This window comes from Salmo salar, chromosome ssa02 (genome assembly GCF_905237065.1).
Source record: "Salmo salar chromosome ssa02, Ssal_v3.1, whole genome shotgun sequence".
Classification (NCBI taxonomy): domain Eukaryota; kingdom Metazoa; phylum Chordata; class Actinopteri; order Salmoniformes; family Salmonidae; genus Salmo; species Salmo salar.
Window position 1 is genome coordinate 64,868,148 of NC_059443.1, and position 22,116 is coordinate 64,890,263.

General features: G+C 41.2%; 1 protein-coding gene across 1 annotated transcript in view; it reads right to left on the bottom strand.

Moving 5' to 3' along the window:
* Positions 1-1,486: 1,486 nt before the first annotated feature.
* The window catches only part of LOC106590140 (leucine-rich repeat protein SHOC-2), a 37,028-nt gene continuing 16,398 nt past the window's right edge, over positions 1,487-22,116 (bottom strand). Inside the window, exons 2-10 of the mRNA XM_014180771.2 lie at positions 17,285-17,975; positions 14,754-15,189; positions 13,584-13,721; positions 13,076-13,206; positions 12,802-12,990; positions 12,136-12,258; positions 11,758-11,895; positions 8,511-8,628; positions 1,487-7,894 (exon numbers count right to left, since the gene is read on the bottom strand). Coding sequence (XP_014036246.1) covers positions 7,686-7,894; positions 8,511-8,628; positions 11,758-11,895; positions 12,136-12,258; positions 12,802-12,990; positions 13,076-13,206; positions 13,584-13,721; positions 14,754-15,189; positions 17,285-17,563 — 1,761 coding nt within the window. The 5' untranslated portion in view covers positions 17,564-17,975 and the 3' untranslated portion in view covers positions 1,487-7,685. The remainder of the gene's footprint in view (positions 7,895-8,510; positions 8,629-11,757; positions 11,896-12,135; positions 12,259-12,801; positions 12,991-13,075; positions 13,207-13,583; positions 13,722-14,753; positions 15,190-17,284; positions 17,976-22,116) is intronic.

Consider the following 22,116-nt stretch of genomic DNA (forward strand, 5'->3'; position numbering starts at 1 on the left):
ATGTTATGTGACATTCAGGATTGTAAATCCTACCGTTAAGTATCGAATGATACCGCATAGTACTCTATGCTTTCACTGAAAACAATATTAACTATTATGCGTTTTAACTTTTACCTTTTCTAATAAGACCATAGGTAGTTCCAACTTCTGTTTTCCCATAAAACATTTTTAAAAATGCAAAAGCGTCACATATTTGACATAACCTATTTAAATTAAGACAGGACTATCCTAGGTAAATCTTTAGGCAAGGTATTTGGTTAATGCACTAAATTGTCATTTACTCCGATTCAACATCATCATCACGTGCTAAGTGCAGTCCAAATTTAGACTGCCAGTTCAGATGACACATGAAGTATTGTGATACTTTACCAGTTGTTGAAAAACGTCCCAAACTCCTCTGTCTCCATTTTCTCGTGGTGGCTTAAATGGGAAACGACAAGACAGAAGAGAAAAAAAACATACCTCACTTGTAATATGTCTAACGTAATGTATTCTGAAAAACCCAGTCAAAAACCTCAATCTGACTAGAATTCAAATCAATTTAGAAGTTGAAGGGTGAAAGTAATTGATGTTGACTGGAGTCTTGACTTGTTTTCAATTGACGTTGACTTGATGTTTTCAATTATCCAGTAGGGGACGCTCTTGTATTGGGACAGGCAGAGCCCTTTATAAACCTCTCTGGGTACAGGTGCAAATAGAATGGAACAACGTGTCGAGATTGAGAAGTACAATTTCCAGTTTTATTACACAGACCATATCCATCTACTTATTCATATTTCATCAACCGTAATATTGAATCAAAGTCAGACGTACCCCATCCATATAAATAGAAAGTGTAATTATGTATATATCGTTTATATTTAGACAGTTTGGAAACAGTGGGAGGCAGGGAAGCAGCGGTACAGAAGAATGAGTGGATGTGAGATTGAACAGTGGGGAGTTGTACACGTGCCATGAATGTTACCACTCGACTACAGGTCTTCAAAGTTAGTCATTCAGATATTCTACGTGCCTGTTATTGCTCTTCGATTGCGGTTCAGACCTTTTATTGGTCAGTCTGACGTAACCTTACTGTATATGTGCATCCCAAATGGCACACTTTTCCCAATATAGTGCACTACTTTTGACCGTAACCCTAGGGACCCTGGTCAAAAGTAGTGCAGTGCACTGTATAGGGTGCCATTTGGGATAAACAGTCATGTGCCATAAGTGAAGTAAAGAGGAAGATATTGAACTAAATGTAAGACTGTATTGAAACAGCAAGTCACTACCAGTATTTACAACTTTACCTATCTATCAATTTGTTATCGCTTTGTCCAATTGGACAATATAGGGGCAGTTTCCCCACACACTAATTAAGCCTAATTGAGTTAGCTTTTAGTCCACGACCAGGCTTAATATTTGGCCGGGAAACTGCTTCACAGTCCCTGATATAGTGGTCAGTTATATTTTCTCATTTGAAAGAACACATCCATACAACATAATGTATAAATTCAAGACAGAGTAACCGTTTTCTTTATATTGAAGAAGTAACAAACAGCACATTACAATTAATTGGATTAAAAGTACATTTATCAGTTTTTTTTCAGAGCTTAAATTCCACAATTTGACAAATAGTGGGAAAACCTCCAAAATATAAAATGAAAACCAAAGCATTGTGCAGGCATGACAGGAGTAATATACAAACATCAGAACATTGTAAAATGATAAAGTTTGTACACTCGAATGACAACAAATGACACGTTTTTCTAGGTACAAAAGAGACATTTGAGAGAGAACAGCCCAGTCCTGAACATAATAAAAAAGGCACAATACTGTCTCTTTTTGAAATGTGGGAAACATTTCAACTGCTTTTTTTGGGGGGGGGGTGTTAACTGACTAACAGGATAAGAGTCAATTCCATTTTAAATTCAACCAAGAAGTACAACAAAATCAAATTCTAATTTCCCTCAATGCTCCTCTTTGTAATTTCAGCAAACATCAGGAATTAACTGAATTCAAATGGATCCCTGCTGACTAACGTACAATATACTTTTCAAAGGTCTCCAGCTGATACTGCTGTCTATAATAGACAGAGAGAGATATTGAATGCACTTCACTACCAAAGATATATACTGACTAATTTTTACCTTTAGCTAAAGGGCCAGACAATGTAGATAATGCTTCTAGAATCTACATAACCCAAAAACATTCTGGGCCTAGACGGTATAGCAACAATCCAAAGCCTATATGAGTTTAGTTTTTCATTTAGCTTCAGGCAACAAGTTTGGGCACCCTACATATCAAGTGTTCCAGAGTAGGTGTGCTGCTGATCTAGGATCAGTTTTGCCCTTTAGATCATACTGAATAAGATTACATGGACAGGTGGGACCCTGGGCCAGTGTTCAAAAAGCATCTCACAGTAGGAATGCTGATCTAGGATCAGGTCTCCACCTGTCGATATAATCTAAAAGGCGAAATGGATCCTACATCAGCACTCTTACTTTGAGACAGACACTTGGGCTGTGTTTAGACAGGAAGCCCAATTCTGATCTTTTTTCACTAATTGGTCTTTTGACCAATCAGATTAGCTCTGAAAAAGAGCTGATGTGGAAAATAAGATCAGAATTGGGCTTCCTGTCTAAACGCAGCCCAAGTGTCTGTCTCAAAGTAAGAGTGCTGATGTAGGATCCGTTTCGCCTTTTAGATCATATTGAATAAGATTATATGGACAGGTGGAGACCTGATCCTAGATCAGCACTCCTACTGTGAGATTCTGTGTAAACAGTCTAAGTGCCATTGTCTTCTGTATGATTGGGATTTTGAAATTGTGCCCTTGCTGTGCAAATCATTGCTAAAAGGTCATATACTGTGCAGGACTCTTGGCTTAAATGCTGCTTCATGTGTTTTGAAAATAAATACAAATTCAGTTACAGAGAAGGGAAAAAAAAGAACAAAGACAAAAATAGGAATTACTTGAGGACATAGGCAGCTCTGTTCTGCTCTCTCAATGTGACCGGCAAACAACCAACCATGTTCATTTTGCAGTACTTTTTGGTGAAAGCAAAAAAAAAAAAAATTACAAGTCACTTTTTTATTTTCAAATTTGTAAAGGTTTATAGGTTTATTAATTAAAAATATTTATGTATGTACATGCAGAATGTCACCAAACATTGCAGTTTTTCACCCATTTTGCAAACTTAGGAGTCTAAATAATTTTCTTTACAATGGGTCGGCTTTGATTAATAATTGTGTCATTTACAACCAAGCAAACAAATCCTTTTTCTAATTTCAATCGCCAAGTAATACTCAGTAAAGGCATGTCTCTCGGTACTAAACAGTAGGATGTTAAGGTAAAATAAATTTGTCATGTCACTATTTTTCCAATTCTCTTACATACTCCTCAACTTGGACCATGGTGGCCACCGTAGTCAGGTAGTCACGTCTGCATATACTGTACTCATATTGGTATAGACAGAAAAGAAAGCCATATAGTTATTATTGGCTATAACTCTTAGTTTTTCCTGGTCAGGTGACTGGTCACATTAAGGTTGGGAAAAGCATTTCCCCCTATTTATATCAAACTGATTTGTCTTACATGATTAAAAAATAGCAAAGTGACTGAAGGTCTGACTGGGTGAAAGTTGAGGGAGAGGTGATGCTTGGTGCACGACTTAAGGCAGTTAAATGAATGTTGGTTTTTGCTCCAACCCCAGTTGTAACTAAACTGATTCAGTTTATCAACCAGCTAATTATTAGAATCTGGTGCGCTAGTTTAGGGTTAGAGCAAAAACCTACAGGACAGTAGCACTCCAGGACCAGGGTTGGAGACCACTGGTATATGGATTGTTTGGAGTGGCCTGTAGCTAGCATGGAATCCGAACTGAATTGTGTTGTTTCACTATTGCTCACTAGTGTTCCAGAATAATGAAACTGAACACAGAATTCAGTTTGGAGAGTGCTTATGTGAACTGTCAAGCAATCATCAGATCAGGTTAAAATATGCATGCACAGAGCTAGAAAGGAAGAAAGAACAGAAAATGAAAGTTACCTACTACAGCCACAGACACGAAGGGTTAATAACAAAAAGGTTTTTAACAGTTAAGGCTGCTTGATAAAGAATAGGTAGGTAAAGCATTGCTGGCTGCACAATGTTTCAAATACTGTGAAATGTACAAAAAAAATCTACAGGAAACATTTTTGCAGATACCAAATAGTAGCAACATTATCTGGTCTTCTATTTACAACGAATCGCCACCCCAATGTAGCTCCGATCCAGACAAAAAAAACCATGTCAAATTATTTTTCAACATGCATTTTGCTACAATTTAAAAAATAAAAAGAATTAAAAAAAGGCCACGATTACACACTTTATGACCCAAAATCAGACTGAAAAATAAACACCACCTAGTCATCTCCAAATCATTAGGATGCATCAGAACAATACCTCTTCGTCATCAACCTCAGATACAAGAATCCAAAATATGATCACCCCCAAACCTAGACTAAGTCACACATTTCTTTTCCAAAAAGCGTGTTTTAACTTACATTCCTTGTTTTGATAAATGCTTTTCTGAACAATGACGATTATGTCTCAGGTTCTCTACACATACGTCAGTCATCCACCCCTCACCTTGCAAATGGCACATAGATACAAATATGAACAAAAACAGACTCAACATTATACAGGATAACAGCGTTTCTCTTGCTGCATACCCTAATGCACATCTCACTTAAGTACTTACACTGAAGGCATTTTCACATAATGATTCCATTTTGTTTATAGATAAAAAACGTAAATACACAACCAATCCCCCAAAACAATTTACATATTTTTTTTTTCATTTCTTCCGAAGCTTTTTTAAAATATAAAACCAGGAATGCAATGCCTCTGGTGGTATTCTTTGAGCGTGAACGAGAAGAAAGCCCTTTTTACATTTTTTTGTCTTTTCAAAAAAGTATTGTGTTGTAACTGCGTCGTTATAGGCTCAAATATGCACCTTGGTTTTTCCTCATTGTACGTCGGTCCAAACAATTTGATCTGTTTGAAAACCACCAGACCTCATGTGACCCCAAACTCAGAGGTCAAGGACAGAGGTCAATCTTCCCAGGCAGGCTACTGTACGAGTCTTGTGTATCGATGTTGATTTTGTTTAGGATAGATCTCACTTTTCCCGCCCCATCAATCGTTTACAGCACATTTTTCAAGCAGCAATAGGTTCTGCTGGTAGGATTAGAAGCAGCAATACATTTTGTCTGGGTGTGTGCTCTGCCCAGGCCTCGTTTTTTTCTTAGCAGTCCACAACCCACATCGAAACTGTAATCCTAAACTGCTGCCAAAAAACTAGACCCACACTTGATTGAAAATAAATACTAAAAGATGATTGAGTACAAAGCTTGGACGCAACACATTCATTTCCAAAACCAAAAAAAGCTTTTGGTTTGATCTACCTTAGTTGGGATTTTAATGTACAGTCACGTGATATAATACTAACCCAATACAGTGTCAAAAAAATTATAGTAACAGAAAATGATTTAAATTTTACAATGTGGATCTCAACGAATTGCAATAATTTGACATAAAACATTTTGCTTGTAGTACATATGAGAAAGATATGGGGTACTTTAATACATCTTTAAACATATCAATAAGACCCTTATTGGACATACACAGTTCAAGCTAATATTTTCCATCAAGATTGATAGGACGAAAGCCAAAACGTCTGAATTCGACGCTCCACATACTTACTAGTTTAGATTAATCTTGAGCTTGTCATCTCATCCTTAATATTCATTTGACACCATTATAAAATGTACACGATACACTGTTCAAAGAGATAAAATACTTCTTCACTGTGAAACAAAAATGCCCCAGTTCCACGTAACCATGGAGATAAGGATATTGTCATTGTTAAAAGAGGATGATGCCAATGTCATTTACAAAGTGCATAAGAACAGCATCATTGCTGGGACAGTGTGGGACAAAAAAAAAAAAGGAAGCCAAGTAACAAACTTTCAGATCTCGTGAAGAGGCGTATTCAAAAAAGCAGTCAAAGAAACTGGATGTAAAATGACAATTATGGGTTTTGATTCATGTTTTTGGCATACCTTAATGACCGTAACCATGGCAACGTTAGTCATTAGTTATAGACACCTTTCCTTCAACGTTCCTGATATGTTGTTGTTGGTCAATCGTTTCCACGTTGTATGACAGCCCCAACACTGAAGACATAGCGAAAAAGTAAACATTAAAATGACTCAATTGCACTCAAGGCAACAATCAGTATTTCTAGAATATATAAAAATCACTACAGATCACTTATCTAATCACCTGTCTTTTTACAGTTTAACTATTTATTTATTTTTCTCTCAAAGCAAAAACAAATCTAATATCTTAAACATGAGGGCAACATTACTGCCCATTTTGGAAAGGTTTGAGTCAAACTTGCTAAGTCCATTTTTTAAAGCATTAAAGATTTCGCATTTATTTTATATATTACTAGCTTACTGTTTAAAGATTACTGCTTTTTTTTTTTCTTTCTTTAAAACCTCCGAACGACATTGATTCAAATGTATACTTTATCGCTTTATTTTATAGAATCATTGTCATCCAACAATGATAGAACTAATGTAAAAAAAAAAATTTTTACAAACCATAATTCTAGAAAGAAAATTGGTTTACTAAATGATACCTTTGTATAATGGACAATTGTGTTTAGAGCGTCAGAAAAACCAGTGGACCTTCCTGGACATATAGGCACTGTTTTTTTACGTATTAATGTGAAATTAAAATCATCAACATTAGACCTTTGTTCTTTAACCTCAAACCTCACGATAACAAATCTTTAGTCGAGTGGTAAAAAATATATATACACATATCAAAAAGAAAGACATGACAAAATGAACATCGATAATGGCAGCAGCAGTAAAAATTTAAGTTTCAAATATTATTTTTGCATACAATAGTTGTATCCTAAGCTCTCCTAATATACATACCTAATTACTGTAAATATGTTGGCATTGGGAATCTGGTTTCTATGTTAAAAGAATCATAGCCACTTTAGCTCACTGGTACTCAATATACATGATCCGTTTTGGCAAAAGGTGGTAGAGATATTAAAGGGCAATTCCACCACTTTTTAATCTCCTATTCATTACCTCCAGCACTATACCAGTGTCTTCATATGTATGAAAACAGATTATGTAACATATGGTGCTGGAGTTAATGAATATAATGTAAAAAAAAATTAATAATAAGTTGTGTAATGACCCTTTAAGTTTTGTCTTACATGATTCGGGAATAAAATATTGGAGAAGTTGGCCTTCTACATGGCTATGATTCCTCAACAGAAACGCTGGAGCACAGTCTCAATATAAATGTACTTGTTACGTTTTTTTCCGCATATAGATAGATAATGTATGAACCGAAAATGTTTTCCTCTCTTTTTGTACATTTAGTTTGTTTTTGTTATGATGTATTTTAATTTTTTTTACAGTGTATGACACACGTAGTTGGATAGGTATGTGATTGGGTGGGGTGTCTGAATGGGTGGGCGTCGGCCTTCAGAATATGGGCATGGTCTATCCAATTATGGGCGTGGTCCGTTATCAGATCATGGGCATTGCGTGGGCCTGGTATATCAGCCATCAAATCAGCTCTCAGACTATGGCCTCCCTCTGGGCCCAGAGGCCAAGATTGTGGTCTATCAGACCATGGCACGGTAGGGCCCCTGCATCTTGAGGAACTGGATAATGAAGGAGGGGCCCCCGGCGACGATCTGCGGGGGCAGATGGCTGAGAGGACAGTTCTCGATGCTCATGATGGACAGCTTGCTGCACAGGGCCAACTCAAACGGGAGGCTGTGCAGGTTGGGGTTGTCATTGAGGTACAGCTCCTCCAAGTTCTCCAGTGTACCTAGGATGGAAAGAAAGGAGGGAGGGAGGGAAGGATGGAGAGAGATAGGAGGGGTGGAGGATACAGGAGTGTTATATTCTATCTGGAGGCACAGACAGATCATCAGCTGGTACATACAGTAATTATTGATGGGCTGTAGATTGCTGGGGCTAAAATATGCTAATTAAATTGTTTAGCTGAAGTTACATTTTATATGTAATATATAAATATATGCCATCTAGCAGACGCTTTTATCCAAAGCGACTTAGTCATGTGTGCATACATTTTAAGTATGGGTGGTCACGAGAATCTAAGCCGCTACCCTGGCGTTACAAGCGCCATGGTCTACCAACTGACCTACAAAGACCACATGTAGTTCCCTCTCTATTCTGTCAAGTGTAAGTATCCAAATGAAAGCTTGTGACCTCCTCCAATAAGCTCCTTGTTTCTCAATGACATTTGGAGTTCAGGTGAGGATGGAAGTAATCAAGGAAGTACTTTTGAGTTTCACTCCTAGTCTGAGTTGTATGTAGCCTGGGTACCAGTCTTTCTGTATATTTGGCAAATGACAGAGTACAAGGAGTGGTCTCAGCAGAAACAGACCGGTACCCAGTGGTATGATGTAAAATGTATTTACCGATCTCCTCCGGCAGGTGCTGCAGCAGGTTCTCTCCCAGACCCAGGTGGGTCAGGTTGGTGAGGTGACCGATCCCACGGGGCAACGTGGTCAGCTGATTATTGGTCAACACTAGTTTCTGATAGGATACAAGCAAAAGATGCAAACAGCTTAGCTGTCGAAACGTTGGTGAATAAATTATTCTATCTGAGCTCCATCGTTCAAACCCGGGAGATATAAAATGGTTTATCTAAAAAGGTCCAATGCAGCAGATCAATATCAAATTGTTTGTTTTCAATTTTAAAAAAAGATTATTATCCAAGAGCAATTTCTCCAGCAAGAATTTTGCTAGGAGTGTCAGAGTGGTCTGAGTGGGGAGGGGACAAGTGAAAACTAGCTCTTATTGGTTTGGGACTCTTTCTTTTTGGTCTATTAACTAATTTACCACTGGGTGATGTCAGGCCGAAACTCCAATCCACCAAAACAGGCTTACATTTTAGAGACAGTCTTTTCAAACAGCTCTTACACTAAAAGAGCATTATCATAATTTTTACAATTTCACAGAATTATTCCAACCTTACAGTGTGGAAATACAAAAAGTATGTGGACACCTGCGTGTCAAAAATCTCATTCCAAAATCATGGGCCTTAATATGGAATTGGTATCCCCTTTGCTGCTAGAACAGCCTCCACTCTTCTGGAAGGCTTTCCACTAGATGTTGGAACAGGGGGGACTGGCTTCCATTCAGCCACAAGAGCATTAGTGAGGTCAGGCACTGATGTTGGCCGATTAAGCCTGGCTCACAGTCGGTGTTACAATTCATCCCAAAGGTGTTCGATGGGGACTGCCAGATGGTGAAGCATGATTCATCGCTCCAGAAAATGGAGTCCAATGGCGGCGAGCTTTACACCACTCCAGCCGACGCTTGGCATTGTGATCTTAGGCTTGTGTGCTTGGCCATGGAAACCCATTTCATGAAACTCCTGACCGACAGTTCTTGTGCTGACGTTGCTTCCAGAGGCAGTTTGGAACTCATTAGTGAGTGTTGCAACCGAGGACAGATTATTTTTACGTTTCAGTACTCGGCGGTCCCATTCTGTGAGCTTGTGTGATGTACCACTTCACGACTGAACCGTTGTTGATCCTAGACATTTCCGCTTCAAAATAACAGCACTTACAGTTGACCGTAGCAGCTCTAGAAGGGCAGAAATTTTACAAACTGACTTGTTGGAAAAGTGGCATCCTATAACAGTGCCACGTTGAAAGTCACGGAGCTCTACACTAAGGCCATTCTACTGCCAATGTTGGGCTATGGAGATTGCATGGCTCTGTGCTCAATTTTATACACCAGTCAACAGGTGTGGCTGAAATAGCCAAATCCACTAATTTGAAGGGGTCCATGTACTTTTGTATATACAGTGCCTTTGGAAAGTATTTAGATCCCTTGACTTGTTTCACATTTTGTTAGATTACAGCCTTATTAAATTGTTTTTTCCCCCTCAATCTACACACATCTACATAATGACAAAGCAAAAACTGTTTTTCAGAAAATAACACATTTACATAAGTATTCAGACCCTTTACTCAGTACTTTGTTGAAGCACCTGTGGCAGTAATTACAGCTTTGAGTCTTCTTGGGTATGATGCTACAAGCTTGGGAGTTTCATTATTCTCTGCAGATCCTCTCAAGCTCTGTCAGGTTGGATGGGGAGCGTTGCTGCACAGCTATTTTCAGGTCCGGGCTCTGGCTGGGCTACTCAAGAACATTCAAGAGACTTGTCCCAATGCCACTCCTGTGTCGTCTTGTTGGAAGGTGAACCATCGCCCCAGTCGGAGGTCCTGAGCACTCTGGAGCAGGTTTTCATTAAGGATCTCTCTGTACTTTGCTCTGTTAATCTTTGCCTCGATCCCAACTAGTCTCCCAGCCCCTGCCGCTGAAAAACATCCCCACAGCATGATGCTGCCACCACCATGCTTCACCGTAGGGATGGTGCCAGGTTTCTTCCAGATGTGACTCTTGGCATTCAAGCCAAAGAGTTCAATCTTGGTTTCATCAGACCAGAGAATCTTGTTTCTCATGGTCTGAGTCTTTAGATGCCTTTTGGCAAACTCTAAGAGGGCTGTCAAACTCTAAGAGTGGTTTCCGTCTGTCTACTCTACCATAAAGGTGTGATTGGTGGAGTGCTGCAGAGATGGTTGTCCTTCTGGGATTTCTCCCAGCTGCACAGAGGAACTCTAGAGTTCTGTCAGAGTGACCATCGGGTTCTTGGTTACCTCCCTGACCAAGGCCCTTCTCCCCTGATTGCTTAGTTTGGCCGGGCGGCCAGCTCTAGGAAGAGTCTTGGTGGTTCCAAACTTCTTCCATTTTAAGAATGATGGAGGCCACTGTTCTTTGGGTCCTTCAATGCTGCAGAATTTTTTTGGTACCCTTCCCCAGATCTGTGCCTCGACACAATCCTGTCTCTGAGCTCTTCGGACAATTCCTTCTACCTCACGGTGTGGTTTTTGCTCTGACATGCACTGTCAACTGTGGGGCCTCATGTGTGCCTTTCCAAATCATGTCCAATCAATTGAACTGACCACAGTTGGACAATCAAGTTGTAGTTTATTTTTACTTTACCTTTATTTAACTAGGCAAGTCAGTTAAGAACAAATTCTTGTTTACAATAACGGCTTACCACGGCCACACCCTAACGACGCTGAGTCAAATTGTGCGCCACCCTATGGGACTCCCAATCACGGCCGGTTGTGATACAGCCTGGAATCGAACCAGGGTTTGTCGTGACGCCTCTAGCACTGAGATGCAGTGCCTTAGACCACTGCACCACTCGGGAGTAGTAATATCAAGGACGGTCAATGGAACCCGGATGCACATGAGCTCAATTTCGAGTCTCATAGCAAAGGGTCTGAATACTTACGTAAAAAAACATTTTCGCTTTGTCATTGTGGGGTATTGTGTCTAGATTGATGAGGGCAAAAAAACGATTTAATCAATTTTAGAATAAGGCTATAACGTAACAAAATGTGGAAAAAGTCAAGGGGTCTGAAAACCTTCCGAAGGCACTATAAAGTGTATATATAAATCCCTTTTTATTTATGCATTGGGCCTTTAAAAGTAGAAGAAAGATTACAAGTGTCAATCACAGCACTACAGTATCACTACATCTGTTAGTGGTCTTTGAATGGTTTATAACTCAACACATTTTAGTTAAAGGTAGGCCTAAATGCTTACGTGACAGTGCAGGGAAATAGCGTAATAGTATCAAACCTGTAAATCTTTCAGGTAAGCGATTTCATTCGGGAGCGATTCCAACTTGTTCTCCTCCAAGTCGAGCTCCCGTAGTTTCCTCAGGTTGCCAATACCATGTGGCAACTTCTTGAGAAGATTGTTGGACAATATCAAGACCTGTGTACAAAACAGATGTTTCAGAACACTGAAGCGAACTATCACAACCTGTAGCTTGTGTTACAGACCTAAAAATAACTAAATAGTTGATCACCTACTGTATGCTGAAATGAGAGAGTGATAATCATTCAGATTTTCTGGTCAGTTTAAATAATGTATGAATTGATGACGGCATCAGAAAAGTACTAAGTCCACATTTCTCAGGAAAGATCCCATCTGGGAATTCTATCTAGGCCTCACCTCAAGCGAAACGAGACCGCAGATGTCCTCTGGGATCTTTGTCAGCTGATTGGTGGCCAGGTTGAGCTCCACCATACTGGTCCACGTGCCAAAGTCCAGAGGCAGAGACGTCAACTGGTTGTCCTGAAAAAAATAAACAACGACATTGACAACAATTCCAGAATCAGAGCAGAAAGAAGACATTGGTCATCATGTCAGCTCTTTACCTAAGCAAGCACCGTCACCAACCATTGTCAACCTTAAAGGGATAGTTCGGGATTTTGGCAATGAGGCCCTTTTTCATCTGACTCTGGGGAAGTAGATATCGGGGATAGCATTTTTATGTCTCCGCGTGCAGTTTGAAGGAAGTTGCCATCTAGTGTCGGCGCAATGACTGTTCCTGTAGACTTCCAGTGATTGCGCTAACGCTAGTTAGCACTGGCTCACGAAACTACCATTAACTTCTTTCATACTGGATGCAGACTCATAAAAATGGTATCCACGACTCTGGGAAAGTACATAAAGGGCTTCATTGCCAAAATACCCAACTATCCCTTTAACGTCAGAAGAAAGAGACGTTGTCCTGCCTACATAATATCTGGGACTATCGTCTTGGTCCTCTTCCTAGAAGTCATCAAAAAAAGAGGGAAGGAGATGACAACACATAACAATGGACAGCATCCTTACCTTCATGTTGAGTTTGCTGAGGACTTTGGCCCTGGAGAAGATTCCAAAGGGTATCTTGTTGATGCGGTTGTGCTCCATGTTGAGAGAGTAGATGGTGGAGAACTGGGAGGGTCCTCCCACCGGGTAGGACTGGAAACAGTTCCTCGCTAGGGTTAGACTGGTCAGATTCACCAGACTAGACAGGAGACCCTGGGATAGAGAGAAGGAGGTAGATAGATCTGCTATATCCCTAACAATACCATTAAATGCAGTAATCGATAAAAGCACCACTCACTTCTGGTAACACGGAGATGTTGTTGTTTTCTAGGTTGAGCTCTTCCAGTTCTCTGCACTTGGCTAGCGACCTGGGGATGGCTGACAACCGGTTGTACCGCAGACCCAAGCGGTTTATGCTTGACAAGTTACCTGCAACGAGAGAAGGTTAAATACAAAAACGACAATCAACAAAGTCAGATATTAGATATCATGTTAAGCGTTTCAAATGTATGTATGTATGCATGCATGCATGCATGCATGCATGTATTGGCTGGTGCAATCAAATTTCCCCTCTGGGGGATCAATAAAGTACCATCTTATCTTAAATACCAGCACTTGCAGTTCCTAAAACTGTAGATTATACAATTAATGAGAATTCTCAAATGTTTTATCCTAGTCATCACAATGTACAGTTAGGAATGTGCACTGTGCAGCTGTGTCAGTACTGGTATCCTGTAGGCAGATGATTGCCCAAATTGCATTGAGGAGAGAATATTTCTGACTGCCGAGGTCCCGGTCAGTCTCACCTATAGTTTCTGGTAGGTCCAGTAGCTCGTTGTGCTGTAGATCCAGGTTGGTGATCTGGGTGCAGTTGCCGATCTCCTTGGGTAGATGTTCCAGCTGGTTATGGGCTACGTCCAGGGTGATGAGGTTACAGAGCTCCCCTGCAGAGAGGCAGGGCCAATACAACAGTCAACACACAAACGTGACTAATCTGGACAAGAACCGCAATCAGAGTTATTAAAAGACTGGTTTAGCTTATGGCTTTAGCTTATTCACAACACTGCAGCAATGTCTTCTGTAATGCCGGGTTTACACCAGACGACTTTCAAAATCCTAACATCGCTGAGCTGCTCACATTTAACGACCGTCTTTCCTGTAGCTTGTTGTCTGGCTAACGTAGTGGTGCGCACACTAAACCATGTGGCACAGACGGGTGTCACACACTACAAGACTCTTCAGTTGGTTGTGAGGATTCTCCATACCACGCTGTCTCGCGAAAACAATGTGATTAGATCGTTAAAGTAGCCACAACAAGCTGTGGCTCAGACAAGCCTCACAACGTTTTGAATAACATTGGTAGTGAACTTCAGAGCTGTAACGATTTGATACTTTGGCTTTGGTTAAAGGCAAGTACAAACACATACTAGTAGTAGTTATCACTCCTGCTGGAGAGTCTACACATTCTGGGTGATGTGATGCAACATCATCTCACTGGCTTCTTCTCTGGCGAGCGCTCATTGGCTATTGCTGATCACTGTTCTCATAACTTGTCATTGCACCTCTCACACTACAAGAGCATTGGAGATTTTGAAAATATTGGGACGTCTGAAAGACGGGATCGGAAGCCCTCGGATTGCATCACTGAACCGAGCGTCGGTGACGGCCATGCGCCCCAAGTAGGCAACGACATGGGGATTTTGTCTCCGATCTCAAAAACTTGTCTGGGACAGCTAAAATCAAGGCCAAAAGAGTGCGTATGCCCTTGGCTTATGGTAGGCAAAAATTATGATGCATCATCATTGTTATCAAGAACCCAATCTGCCAGCCTCGACTCCCTCCCTCCCTCCCTCCTCATCTGTTTGATCTTGTTCTTGTGGATGACTCTCCCTCCCACTCACTTCTTCCCCTACATCCCTCCCTTCTCCACTCACCTCTCTCTATTTCCCTCCTCCCCATCTCCCTCCCTCATTCACCTATCTCAGCAGGCAGCTGTTTGATCTTGTTCTCACGGATGCTGAGCATGGTCAACTTCGCCAGGTTCCGGATGTCCCTCTCCACCGCCGTGATCCGGTTGAACCTCAGGTACAGTGTGGTCAGCGACGTCACCCGGTAAACCACGGCCGGTATCTCCCTCAGTTTGTTATGCCTCAGGTCCAGCATCCTCAACTTCTTCAGGGAGTCCAAGGACTCTGGTAGGCTGGTTAGAGAGTTCTCACTCAGGGCTAAGGTGACCAGGCCAGACAGGCAGCCCACTTCTGAGGGGAGGCTCTGGAGCTTGTTGCTGTACAGGTAGAGCTCTGCCAGCTGGGTGAGTTCCTTGATGGAGGTGGGTAACATGTGGATGGAACGCTTGGACAGGTCCAGACGCATGGAGTTCTCCTCACGGCACTTGTTGAGCTCTTTGATCACCTGGGAATGGGAAAGTTGTGTCCACGTTATTGAAGACATGTTATGCGTTTCCAAAACTCAGTCTTGAGGACCCACGGTTAGTTTGCCTTAGCACTACATAGCTAATTTAAATAATCGACTCATCAACAAGCTTTGATTATTTGAATGAATGGTGCAGTGCTAGAATAAAAAAAAGATGTGCCCCCCCTTGGGGTCCCCAGGACTGAGTTTGAGAAACGCTGTGTTGTGTGATATAGAATAATAATAACAACGTTTTTTCTGGATCAAAATTGGGCTTAGGTGGTGGGCGTGGCAGGGGCGTGGCCATGGTGTGGACGCCAACCCAATTGTTTGCAAATTTCTACACATTTTGCCATGTAGCGGAGACAAAAATGTGCAATTTTAAAGCCAATTTCCTGCAATTCTACATATTTTGCCATCGGAGTGACTCAAACATACATTTCAGACAGAATATTTGTTCTCATTGAAAAGTATATTGGTCCATTATCTTTTATACATACTTTACATCTGTATCCGAAAGTTACACAACGCCATACATGTGGTCTGCGGTTTTGAGGCCTGTTGGACGTACTGCCAAATTCTCTAAAATGACGGAGGCGGCTTATGCTAGAGAAATTAACATGAAAATTCTCTGGCAACAGCTCTGGTGGACATTCCTGCAGTCAGCATGCCAACTGCAAGCTCCCTCAACTTGACACAACCATGAATGCCATGGTTGTCTCAAGTTGAGGGAGCTTGCAGTGTGACAAAACTGCACATTTTAGAGTGGCCTTTTATTGTGCCCAGCACAAGGTGCACCTGTGTAATGATCATGCTGTTGAGTCAACTTCTTGATATGCCCCACTTGTCAGGTGGATGGATTACCTACATATGTACATATGTGTGTGTGTGTGATAATATATATATAAATAATTCTGGCAGCTTCATTAAATAGTTCCCGCAAAAGACCAGTCTCAACGTCAACAATGAAGAGGCGACTCCGGGATGCTGGCCTCCTAGGCAGAGTACCTCTGTCCAGTGTCTCTTCTTTTGCCCATCTTAATCTTTTCGTTTTATTGGCCAGTCTGAGATATGTTTTTTTTTTTTTTGCAACTCTGCCTAGAATGCCAGCATCCCGGAGTCGCCTCTTCACTGTTGACGTTGAGACTGGTGTTTTGCGGGTACTATTTAATGAAGCTTCCATTTGAGGACTTGTGAGGCGTCTGTTTCTCAAATTAGACTCTAATGTACTTGTCCTCTTGCTCAGTTGTGCACCGGGGCCTCCCACTCCTCTTTCTATTCTGGTTAGAGCCGGTTTGTGCTGTTCTGTGAAGTGAGTAGTACAAGAATAGACTGACGAGTTTCATAAGAAAGTTCTTTGTTTCTGGCCATTTTGAACCTGTAATCAAACCCACAAATGCTGATGCTCCAGATACTCAACTAGTTTAAAGAAGGCCAATTTAATTGCTTCTTTAAAATCAGCACAACAGTTTTCACCTGTGCTAACACAATTGCAAAAGGGTTTTCTAATGATCAATTAGCCTTTTAAAATGATAAACTTGGATTAGCTAACACTACGTGCCATTGGAACACAGGAGTGATGGTTGCTGATAATGGGCCTCTGTAACCCTATGTAGATATTCCATTTAATTTTTTTTTATTATTATTATTATTTTTTTAAATCAGCAGTTTCCAGCTACAATAATCTTTTACAACATTAACAATGTCTACACTGTATTTCTGATCAATTATGTTATTTTAAAATTGACCAATTTTTTTGCTTTTCTTTCAAAAAACAAGGACATTTCTAAGTGACCCCAAACTTTTGAACAGGTATGTATGCATCTCTGCAACTTCAAAATTAATTTACATGTAAATGGACAATAAAGTATATCGTATCGTACATTAATTTTCTTATGAGTAGCCCCTGCAGGAAACAAACCCCTTGACCATAGCGTTGCAAGCGCTATGCTCTACCAACTACCACATAGGAACACAAATAATGTGTCTTATTAATATTAGTTTAGATTTTAAAAAAAATCAATATTTTCAGCCACAAATGTGTACGTTATGATATGTTAGGCTGTGTGTTTTGTAATAAAGTATCTCATCTTACCTCGGCGTTACTGGACTTCTTGCGCGTCCCCGGCGCCGGGTTGGGCCTCTTTATCGTGTTGTCCACGGAGAAGGCGACGGCGGGCGACGCGGAGCCTGCATCCTTCTTTCCTTCTTTGGCATCTTTCCCTTTGGCCTTGGGATCCTTGCCGCAGTCTTTGCCGCCTAAGCCAGCCAGGGCCGCTTTGGCCTCTTTTTCCCTTTCTTTCCCTCCTGTCGGACCTCCTTTCAGGTCCTTCTCTTTCCAGTCTTTGTCTTTGTTACCTAAAGTACTACTCATGGCGTCGACGTGATTGTCGGTCCCCCTGCGGAGTCTCTCATGGGACCGCAACACCCCAACTGTCACTCTCCTTGGTTTGTTTGGAGTTTTCCCTCAAAAAAGCAGTCAACAGACAAGTAGGCGTGGAGAGGGATAAGAGCAGGAGACGACCTTTATAAACACACCAGCTGATACATACCTGTGTAGGCCTATACATTTACTTCACAAATAAATCCCTGTGATCCAAGCGGTTTCGTTTCTCAGAACGCCATAGGGGAGTAAATCCTTTGAAGCTGTGACTTGACAGGAGTGGTGGTGGCAGCCATGGGTCACCTAGTTGTTTGAACTGTAGACGATTATCCCTCAGTTCGGTTTGAAGCCAGTTCAGACTAGAAAGGTCATTGAGGTTCTCATCCTTTGGGCTTTTTGAATGCTGTTGAATAAAACAGACAATGAGTCAAAAGGCTGTTCAACGTGATCATATTTGAAATGACGAGTCAAAATCACATTTGATATCTTAGTGAATAGCGGTAGAAAAATATCTATAAAAAAGGAGGCAGATGGATGATATTTTAGGCCGATATTCAATATCATTAAAGGGGCAATCGGCAGTTTCTACATTCATTTTTGGACTAATGATATGTACCCATTGATTCTTGATGAATATAAACGTATAAATGCCTCATGAGCTTAATTCAACTGTCACACCCCAACAGAACCCCAAATAATCTTATTTCACTCCAATGTTTGTAAACAAAGTAAATGTAAACAAACACTATATTGCCTCAAAACATGGTTAAAACTAATGTTGATATCATGGATGACCAATCCTTGCATCCAAAGCTATGAATTTGAGAGTGATTCAATGTCTCCAGCCCCATGCCTCAGCTTTTTACCGAACCAGGGGTGGGGAGTACGCTTTACTATTGTTTCTACTACTGATTGCCGCTTTAAAATATGAACATTTTGATAACAGAATTTGCCCAGAGAGCCATGTACGCATTAATGTATCAATTTTAAAATCAAACAATACATTTTACTAATCTAACTTCAAAACATAATGGTAATAATTTTATTTGAATGGTAAATCTCTTGATAAAATGTAAATGAAGATGGCATATGCCTACTCACAATGCATGCATCAAGTTATTGAGCTAGTTTTGGCTGATCAGTGGAGTCAGATACCTTATTTACATAAGTATTCAGACCCTTTGCTCAGGTGCATCCTGTTTACATTGATCAACCTTGATGTTTCTACAACTTGATTGGAGTCCACCTGTGGTCAATTCAATTGATTGGACATGATTTGGAAAGGCACACATAAGGCCCCACAATTGACAGTGCATGTCAGAGCAAAAACCACACCATGAGGTAGAAGGAATTGTCTGTAGAGCTCAGAGACAGGATTGTGTCGAGGCACAGATCTGGGGAAGGGTACCAAAACATTTCTGCAGCATTGAAGGTCCCCAAGAACACAGTGGCCTCCATCATTCTTAATGGAAGAAGTTTGGAACCACCAAGACTCTTCCTAGAGCTGGCCAAACTGAGCAATCGGGGGAAGAAGGGCCTTGGTCAGGGAGGTGACCAAGAACCCACACTCTGACAGAGCTCCAGAGTTCCTTTGTGGAGATGAGAACCTTCCAGAAGGACAACCATCTCTGCAGCACTACACCAATCAAACTTTTATGGTAGAGTGGCAAGACAGAAGCCACTCTTCAGTAAAAGGTACATAAAAGCCGCTTGGAGTTTGCCAAAAAGGCACCTAAAGAGACTCTCAGACCATGAGAAACAAGATTCTCTGGTCTGATGAAACCAAGATTGAACTCTTTGGCTTGAATGCCAAGCGTCACATCTGGAAGAAACCTGGCACCATCCTTACGGTGAAGCATGGTGGTGGCAGCATCATGCTGTGGGGATGTTTTTCAGCGGCAGGGACTGGGAGACTAGTCAGGATCGAGGGAAAGATGAACCGAGCAAAGTACCAAGAGATCCTTGATGAAAACCTGATCCAGAGTGCTCAGGACCTCAGACTGGGGTGAAGGTTCACCTTCCAAAAGGACAACAACCCAAAAGGACAACAAGCACACAGCCAAAACAACATAGGAGTGGCTTCGGGACAAGTCTCTGAAAGTCCTTGAGTGGCCCAGCCAGAGCCCGGACTTGAACCCGATCGAACATCTCTGGAGAGACCAGGAAAAAGTTGTGCAAATCTCCATCCAACTTGATAGAGCTTGAGAGGATCTGCAGAGAAGAATGGGAGGAACTCCCCAAATACAGGTCTGCCAAGCTTCTAGAGTCATACCCAAGACGACTTGCGGCTGTAATCTCTGCCAAAGGTACTTTAACAAAGCACTGAGTAAAGGGTCTGAAATTTCTGTTTTATTTTATAAATTACCAAAAAATTCTAAATACTGTTTTTTGTTGCTTTGTCATTATGGGGTATTGTGTGTAGATTGAGGGGGAAAAAAACGACTGAATCAATTTTAGAATAAGGCTGCAACGTAACAAAATGTGGAAAAAGTCAAGGGGTCCAAATACACAATATATTAGCCTACTGATCAACAACATTTGCATAGAAGCATCATTGAAGATATAAAATAACATCTATTCAATGTAAATGGGTCTAACGTAACTTCATGATTTGTGATCACGGATGCTAATGAAACTAGTATTTGTAATTTTCTGTGATCGGGAATTATTTTAAAATGTTTCTGCTGTCAGGACACAACTGTAAACAACTCACCTACCAGGACAAAATCCAAAACAACTCAATTGGCTAGTTCAGCCATCTGTCAAGAAACAGGCGGGTTCTAACTTGTATCCTACTGCTACGATTGGATAGAGTGAGGCTGTAACGCCGTTTACTTTCATATCTCTTTCCATCGCTCATATCACTTGGTGCTGTGTACTGCTACTATGACGACTAGTTCAATGGCAATTGCATTTGCTACCAAGTCATAAATGTACATAATATCTAACAAGGACAACGAGGGTAGGGGGAAATATCTTGTTGCCGAAAATGGTGCATGTGTAAAAATGACAACCAGCTAATGTTAGGGGCTAATAGCCAACGTAGCTAGCTATCTGATATCTTAGGACCATGCTTATCTAGCTAGCATAGTAGCTAATATAGCTAGCTAACACCACAGATGAAATGGCTAATAATCGTAATCTTTGCTAACAGGTCACATAGCTATGTGCTTAGCTAGCTTATTTTTTTTTCACCAGGTAGGCTAGTTGAAAACAAGTTCTCATTTACAACTCCGACACAAACAGAGTTACACATGGAATAAACAAACATACAGTCAATAACACAATAAGAAAAAAGTCTGTATACAGTGTGTGCAAATGAGGTAACATAAGGGAGGTAAGGCAATAAATAGGCCATAGTGGCAAAATAATTACAATTTAGCAATTAAACACTGGAGTGATAGATGTGCAGAAGATGAATGTGCAAGTAGAGATACTGGGGTGCAAAGGAGCAAAAAATAATAACAGCATGGGGATGAGGTAGTTGGATGGGCTATTTACAGATGGGCTATGTACAGGTGCAGTGATCTGTGAGCTGCTCTGACAGCTGGTGCTTCAAGCTAGTGAGGGAGATATGAGTCTCCAGCTTCAGTGATTTTTGCAATTCGTTCCAGTCATTGGCAGCAGAGAACTGGAAGGAAAGGCGGCCATAAAATGAATTGGCTTTGGGGGTGACAAGTGAAATATACCTGCTGAAGCGCGTACTACGGGTGGGTGCTGCTATGGTGACCAGTGAGCTGAGATGAGGCTGACCTTTACCTAGCAAAGACTTATAGATGACCTGGAGCCAGTGGGTTTGGCGACGAATATGAAGCGAGGGCCAGCCAATGAGAGCATACAGGTCGCAATGGTGGGTAGTATATGGGGCTTTGGTGACAAAACGGATGGCACTGTGATAGCAAATTGGATGCAGTCTGAGTAGAGTGTTGGAGGCTATTTTGTAAATGACATCGCCGAAGCCAAGGATCGGTAGAATAGTCCGTTTTACGAGGGTATGTTTGGCACCATGAGTGAAGGATGCTTTGTTGCGAAATAGGTAGCCAATTCTAGATGTAATTTTGGATTAGAGATGCTTAATGTGAGTCTGGAAGGAGAGTTTACAGTCTAACCACACACCTAGATATTTGTAGATGTCCACATATTCTAAGTCAGAATGGTCCAGAGTAGTGATGCTGAACGGGCAGGCAGGTGCTGGTAGCGATCGGTTGAAGAGCATGCATTTAGTTTTACTTGCATTTAAGAGCAGTTGGAGGCCACGGAAGGAGAGTTGTATGGCATTGAAGCTCGTCTGGAGGTTAGTTAACACAGTGTCCAAAGAAGGGCCAGAAGTATACAGAATGGTGTCGTCTGCGTAGAGGTGGATCAGAGAATCACCAGCAGCAAGAGCGATATCATTGATGTATACAGAGAAAAGAGTCAGCCCAAGAATTGAATCCTGTGGCACCCCCATAGAGACGGCCAGAGGTCCGGACAACAGGGTCTCCGATTTGACACACTGAATTCTATCGGAGAAGTAGTTGGTGAACCAGGCAAGGCAGTCATTT